Here is a 7,917-nt window from a genome sequence, read left to right on the forward strand (position 1 = left end):
GCTGCTGCTGCAACAGCTTTGTCTAATCACCAAACAGAAATTCTGGGACTCCTAAATGCAGAACTTGGTCTACGGACTTTTGAAACATCATAAATTCTGTGGGAGTAGATTTTTCAAATATCACATGTTTGAGGAAAATCTTGCCTTGTACTGAGCAGTTATGTGCAGTGTCTAAAAATTAAAATCATTAAAATCATGTAGTTTCATTTACCACAAGTTATTGTAACTTCAAAAGGAAGTTTACCATGCAATGCAATGGAATGGAAACCTATCTTTCTCTAAGCAGAAAGAAAAGTAATTTGTAAAAAGCATTTTTAAGTATAAAAATGATCCAATTTCTTTTGTCATGCTACAATTGACAATATAAATAACTCAGAGAATTGAAAAACTGAAAGCCAAGCAAGGGGATTTTCTTAAATCATGAAGTTAAAGTTGTTTTATTCTATTTCATAAAAACTTAGGTATGCATAATCTCTTTCTGTCAATACGGTCAGAACTGACAGTGGTTCTCACAGTCTAATACTTTTTTAGTACAGGAGTATATTTCAAGTTTGTCAAATTGGTAGTTTGAAACAAAGTTTTGCTTTCCAGACATCTTATTCAGACTGATCATGCAGTACACTTCAGATGTAAATGGTATTACCATACCTAGTACTACAATTCAGGAGGAAAAAGTGTTTTACAATATTTAAAGTTACTTTAAAATGAAATGGAAAATATACGGAGGGTGTTTTAGTATTTGCCACTGAAAATTCAGTGGCTAAATAGGGAAAAGGAGGAAGCAATTTGACTGCTATATGTGACTGGCACAGCTTGGGAAGGAATGGAAAGAGGAAAAAATCCAGCATGTTTCTGGATGCCAGCAAATGCCTGCAGAGATCGGGATGCAAACACAATCATCAGAACTTGGAATGGGACCTAAAATGTGTGCTTCCCAATGCAAATTCTTTTGTCCAGCAAACTGCCATGAAACTACCAGTAGAGAGTGTGTTCTGGGGAATGCATGAGATAAGACTATTTTTTAATAAAGCAGACAGAAAAAGAAGATACTTCAGAGAGAAAAAAAAAAAAGAAAAAGACTACTATTAAGCTTGTAAAAGTTAGAAAATGCTAGAATGGAAGGTACACATTCAAATGCCATACAGTCCCTTTGTGAAAATGCTTTATGATCCAGAATTTATTTACACGATTAAACACACAGACATGGCCCCGCAGGAGTTCTGAATCTGTGTAGTAACTGTATGGAATTGGACCTGGAAATTCATTAATTTTATGTGTAAGCTTATACAAAGTCTATAGGATTTCTGGCTCATTTGTTAAATTAGAAGGCATACAATAAAAGCAGTTTTGCAAATGGAGTTTTGAAAATAGAGAAAGACTCATAATTAAGCCAACTGAATATTATTCCAGATAATTGAATTCTTATATAAATCTGAGTAATTTACAGCACATTTTTCACCAATGGCAAATTGTGTTCATTTTCTAGATGCCAACCCTTTATAAAGCTGAAGCTAGAGTTCTCAGTAGCTCTGAAAACCTTAGCTACACTTAAAACCAAGAAAGACTGTATTTTAAACCTATGCTATAGAAGTAACGATTGTTATGAAAAATTATATGGTAAGCTTCTCCTGAAAAATAGATTTTTGGTGATTTTGACACAAATTGCTCTGTGCATGAGATTCCTATCTATAAAACTAAAATTACAATATCATTTTCACAAGTGTGTTGTGAGGATGAATTAATTAGCATCTGTGAAGCATTCAGTAAGTCCATATAAGAAAAAAAATCTCATGATGAAATTAGTAACTCAAGGGAATGCAGAGCTAAGCTGAAGTGTGGTAAATAAGACCTCAACCCCTACGCTGAATGATAAGGATAAAAATGGAGCTCTGAATACTTTCCATTCAGTGAATAGCACTCATTTTTCTCTTGAATGGAGCAGAGATCCTGTGGAAAAAAACTGCTATACAATCATGAGAAAGCCATTTGTAATTCATTACTCTGTTCTATATTTGATTCTGATTAATGTTTTCTTTTCCTTTTCACATGATTTTTCTTTTATTCCCATTTATAGTCCTTTTTCATATTTTTTTCTAAACAGAACACAGTGTCAGCAAAATTGATTATAAGGAACTTTCCAACCTAACATGTTATAGCGCCTTCAATTAGGCACTGAAAACTCAGTCATTCACTGTGATTTCACTTCATCTAAAAAAAAAAAAAAAAGAAAAATTTGACGGGCAATTTTGATTGCAGTATTTGTCTCATGTCCTTTGTCAGCAGTGCCCACTTACTGCAGTTTTATTGGCTATAAACTTATGGGTACACTGCAGATGGAGAACTACACCCAGTGACAGAGTCCAGTCTACAGCTTAATTACAGTACAGGCCCTGTCTGCTTTATATTCTATTAGAAAAGAGGGCAGTCTGGAGGAAAGTGTGGACCACATGACAGACCACAACAATATAGCCAACAACTCTCATCTTGGTCACTCCGACACTTTATGATGAGCTCCTTAGAAAGTGTACCATTCATACCCAAGGACTCCTGAAAGACATCTGCCCAATATTGCACACCGTTAAATTTTCAACTCACTAAAGGACATGCCATTTTTGAAGTAGGCTACCCTCTTTCTGCCCTCCCCCAGCCTACACCCCTGGCCTAGATCTAAAGCTATCACTGAATGGGAAACACTAGCAATACTAAGCCCTGCTTGATATGCTCCATCATCTCTGAGGAAAATACATCCTATCTGTGTTCATATTCTCTTCAGCACCGATAGTGAACTTTCCTCTAAGTAGACAAGCAGGAATACATTATATCATTACTGGATAGAAAGGAAAGCTATACAGAGATCCAGACTGCTAGCATGCAAGATGTAGTAGTCTTAATGCAAGTCGAAAGCACCGACAGATTTACAGCATATATACCACACAAGCTGTAAATGATACTGATCTGGTATCTCCTGGATATCCCTGCACTAACTCAGAAATCAGACCAACAGGGGAAACTGGGCCACAAAGGGAACACATTTGGCCTCTGGGATGCAGCAACACAGAAAGCATATTGTATCTATCTTCAGGATTACATACTGGGCTAAGCACCACAGAATTAAAATTAAACAGGTTTTATGCTGTTGTAATGTTCTTTGTTGACTAAATCTGTCTAAGAATAAAGTAAACTTACGTAGTCATACAGAATCCCCTCATGTCATTAAAATACATCATTCTCAAATTAATATGCATACCTCAAAATAATTATGTTCTTGTACTTTGACAGGATTTCATGTAATATTCATTGCTATTCAATGTCAGAACAAAGAATAAGATATTGAAATAATACAAAACATCTCAACTAACAGAAATTTAAAATAAATCTGTAAGTCACGCTGAATTACAAACAAGAAACATGCCACAACCTGTATAGTGACACTCAAATGTTTTTTAATTTTTCAGTTCTGGAATTTTCTGCAGATAAGCCTCATGGCTACCAATTTCTCTACCCACTTCCCCTTTTTTTCCTCCTCCAACTGCTTCCTCCAACCCAGGAACAACATTCCTTGGGATTCCTCATCTTGTGGGGGGGGGGGAAATCCTGAGAAGGCAGCTGAAGACAGTGTAAGAGATCATACTGGGAAAGGTAGCCTGTCTCTTGAGGAGAATGTGCAAGAACATCCCAGTGCCTGCAGTGCTACCTTACACTCTAGCTTTTATTAGGATCTTAGTTTCCCAAGCACAGTCCTCGCATAGCCTACTAATATCAGAATGGTTATAAAGTAGGGAACTACAGAGGGGACACAGAAAGCTTTATCCACTGACCCCTAAAACTTCACAAAAATCCCTTGTCCAAGAAATGTGATAGTACATTAATACTTAAAGGTGGTAGCCGAATAATTATTAAACTATCATCTCTGCAGAAAACTTTAATAGTGTGATCCATTCTAATGCAGAGTAGCTGGGATGTTCAGAAGACACCTAACTAGTCTGCTCAGTGAACAATCATATATGAATATTACAGATTTATTTTGTTTCTGGGATGATACTTCTAAAAGTTTTATTTGAACTGAATCATTAGGGAGGCATATAACTATTTTTATGCAAGCCCAAGAAACATACATTTTCAAAGCGTATTAATTAATGATATTTAGTTGATTTTATTTGTGTGTGTGTATATATATATATGTATTTGGGGATTACTTTGGTACATTCAAAAAACTGCAAAATGGCTATCAAAGGACTATAACTTCTTTTTAGATGCTTATATAGTTACCAATTGCACATGAAGCCCTTGGTAAAACAAGTTTTAATTTTTTAAAAAATTACAATCCCTTTATTTATATAAATGTTAATTAAACCACTTTCAGAAATCTGATTCAGCTTACCAAAAAAGAAATAGTAGGACACTGCATGAAAATACATTTTGATTTCTTAACAAATTAAAAAAAGAAATCGCCTTAAAGTACTGAGGCTTGTATTCTGTATTCAAACAGTTAAACTTTAAACTGCTTTGCTACTTACCAAACCCTCACTGGGCATAATGCTGGTGAGATGAACTACCTCAAGATGTGCTGACTGTGACACCAGAGAATCAGATGAGAGCGAAATGATGTGGTCACAAATCCCAGACAAGGTTTTACACTACGAAAAAAAACAAGTCAATATAATTCTTCGTATTAAACTGAAACTACTAGCAAAGAATGTCTTATTCTGAGAACTACCTGAGAATAAACAGATAATTTTATTTCTTAGCATTGTAACAGCTACAGGTATATGAAAGTCAAGAACAGGAAGTTAAAGGAACACAAGATATCCATAAATGTCAAGCAAATGTACATGCATGTACTCTTCTTCTGATCAGAAGATTTTACTGTGCACTGAGAACATCTGTAATCTAAACTATCTTCTCCACTCCAACTATATGCACTTTTAAAAAAAACAAAACAAAACAACTGATTAATGAAGTTAATCTGTCATTATAATGTATCATTATAAATACAATGGAAGTCAAGTGAAATATGTAAAAAATAAATGCGTTATACACCACCTTAATAACCTATTTTGGCTACCAAATAATGAGAGCAACCCTACCAACAGTGATAATTAGGTGAATGCTGCGTTATACAACTTAGAAAATTTTTCCTTTGTTAAAAATTACACAGGCAGAAAAGTACCTTAGTTAATCCATTTCCTGAAGTAAAATTCTTATGCATCTTTGAACACATCCTTTAACTGATATTCTAGATCACTACAACTATGCAATAATTTTATCTTATCCTGCCTTCCAGCTAGAGGTCTCAAAATCTTAATGCCAATCCACATGAACACCTTCAAAGTAGGAACCCCATTGCATAGATGGAAACAGTGATACTGACAGATTAAACCTACCCATCAAAGGCAAACAGTAAGTCTATGGATCAGAAAGGAGCTGATCTGTACTCTCAGAGAATCTTCAGGTGTAAAGATTTATTTCCAAGTTTGCATGTGTTGCTTAAAGCGTTCCTTCAAAAAGACTATGCCTAAAAATATTTGAACCTAATCTGAAAGCATTCATTTAGATGAATTTCAGAATGGTCTTCCGGTAGAAGTTGTGCTGTATGCATCTATTTTCCTTTGGGGACTATACTCTCATTTTCCCTAATTATAGCAAATGGTAGTGAAATCCCTTAAGGGAAGTTTTATTTCAGGCGTTTGCAAAAGCATGAGGATTTCTAATATCTCATTTGACACTATACATATGAGTTAAACAAATAAAGTTATCACAATGAATAAATTAACTGGCTGAATTTATAGATTAAGTTTCCATTCACTGTATAGTTAGTCATCTGGAAATACAAGTACAGCTCAGGAGTACTGGATGTGGCATTTGTATTTTTTATCAGCTGAAAGATGCAAAGCATCCCATTCAGGTATGCATGACTGCGTCTAAAGATCACCAAAACCCAGAAATATTTCTAGCAGTTTCAGCTTTGGGCCAGAACCTCTAATCAAAACCTTAGGTCCTGTCTTCTCCCATGAGAGATACGGAAACTGGCTTGCTCAAAAAATTTATTGTACTGCTATTCTACGTATGAACTGATGGTTGATCCTGTCTGTGAGTATATGCTTCCGTCAAGCTTTTCAATTATTGTCATATCAAAATATTACTATGATTTCGAACTGAGGCCCTCTCTTATGCCTTAATATTTAAGATCGTATGTATAGATTAGATGCAGACTAAATCCCAGAGACAACTTTCTACTTTCTGATGTAATGTTTTAACTTTACAGTTGTCACATGCAAATACTTTTTCAGTAAATAAACGTTGGAATGAAATAAACAGCAAAGAAGCTTTCAATCAAATTTGCCCTTATGAGTCTTTAAGATCTCCCCATGATTCAGAAAGTTAATTAAAATCTATGTAGGATTTTAGCACCAGGACAATATTCAAGAAAATTATACTGGAATAATTAAAAATATCCGTTTGCTCTAAAAGTAGTTCAGCAGATACAAGAGAGGCCTGACACCGGTTGTAAATAATACAAAGGCTGAGATAGTATAAATAGGAGCAACTGAGCAGAATTTGTGAATAATAGCACAGGGTCAAGAAGTAATGTTTGATATGGCTCTATCAACATGAGATGATACTTTAACATATGCTAAAGTATTTTTGGCATAAAAAAATAGAGGGGACCAAAGTCTCGTGTACTAGTTCCAAAACCACAGAGAAGCAAAGTGCATACTCTCCAGATGGCGCAATACTACCGCACTTAAGAAAATCTCAAAAATGGGTTCTTCAAGAAGTTCAGTACCTGTTGCAGAAGAACTCTACATACAGTTTCACAGGCCTTCCAACACCCAAAAACCATTTATTACATTTGTCTCAATGGGCCACGACAAGAACAGCATCTCTAGGAAACCACTAAGTCTTGAACAAGTCATGCAAACTTATGCATCACAAAAAGTATTTTTAGTATGGCAGCCACTGCTGGGTCTGTACAATGAATATACATTAATAATCTGTATTTACTGCTGAGAGAAAGAACAACTAGCAGGTTGTAATTTTTAATTATCATAGGTATACTATATTAGTCTAAAGAACTTACACAGTCCTCAAAACCACATTTTTGCTAAACAGATATAAAAAAAAAAAAAGAAACCTGGCTCTCAGACATGCAGTTTAAGTGATCCTGAAGATCACTCCTTCATCATTTATCTTTTCCCACAATACCCGAGTTGCAGAGCAGACACAGTCCAGTCATGTGACTAGTGAGGGAACGGCAACTATGCACCTGCAATCACATCATCTGAGCACACGCCGTCCTAGTGTGGAGCTCTTCCAAACAAATCTCAGTGAATCTCTCTAGTAACCAATGAAGAAAGCCAATCATGGATCATCACTTTATAAATCTGTCTTTACTTCTAAGTATATCTTTCTTAATATGTTTCAGAAATAAAACAAAACACCACGTCGTGGTTAAGATTTATAGATTCTATCTCTTACAAATGTAAAATTTTACTTTAGAGCATCACCATTATCTTTCTTGAGTATTTTCTTTAATTTAATTTTATTTTTTATTTTTAGAAATAAAATGACCATAAAAGAAATAAACAGTTTACAAAGCTTATTCTTGAATTCAGTATCCTTGAAGTAAATTTTTTTTTTTTTAAGATGCTGTGAGAAAGATGGTGATTCTTCTTACTCCACCCAGAGTTATAATGATAAACAGGTTGATTCTCAGAGCCTGGATGCTCTGGATCAGGTAGTTTCAGGTGACTTCGTTCAAGCTAAGATGAGTTCTACTGCCTTGGGATCCAGGCTCTTTAAGTTTCATCACATTTTCACTGCTGAGCCTATGAAATACTCAAAAACTGAAACTTTTCTCTTCTCTTCTACCTTTTCAGGCTTCCATCCAAAACTGGTAGAAAAATAAAAAGTAAC

General features: G+C 35.0%; 1 protein-coding gene across 1 annotated transcript in view; it reads right to left on the minus strand.

The window, feature by feature from the left end:
• Positions 1 to 7,917, minus strand: part of CNKSR2 (connector enhancer of kinase suppressor of Ras 2) — a gene marked incomplete at its 5' end in the record, with an annotated part of 137,356 nt that overhangs the window by 93,815 nt on the left and 35,624 nt on the right. Inside the window, one exon of the mRNA XM_009579277.1 lies at positions 4,518 to 4,637. Within this exon, the coding sequence (XP_009577572.1) occupies positions 4,518 to 4,637 (120 nt within the window). The remainder of the gene's footprint in view (positions 1 to 4,517; positions 4,638 to 7,917) is intronic.

This window comes from Fulmarus glacialis, unplaced genomic scaffold, assembly GCF_000690835.1.
Source record: "Fulmarus glacialis isolate BGI_N327 unplaced genomic scaffold, ASM69083v1 scaffold15106, whole genome shotgun sequence".
NCBI classification, from domain to species: domain Eukaryota; kingdom Metazoa; phylum Chordata; class Aves; order Procellariiformes; family Procellariidae; genus Fulmarus; species Fulmarus glacialis.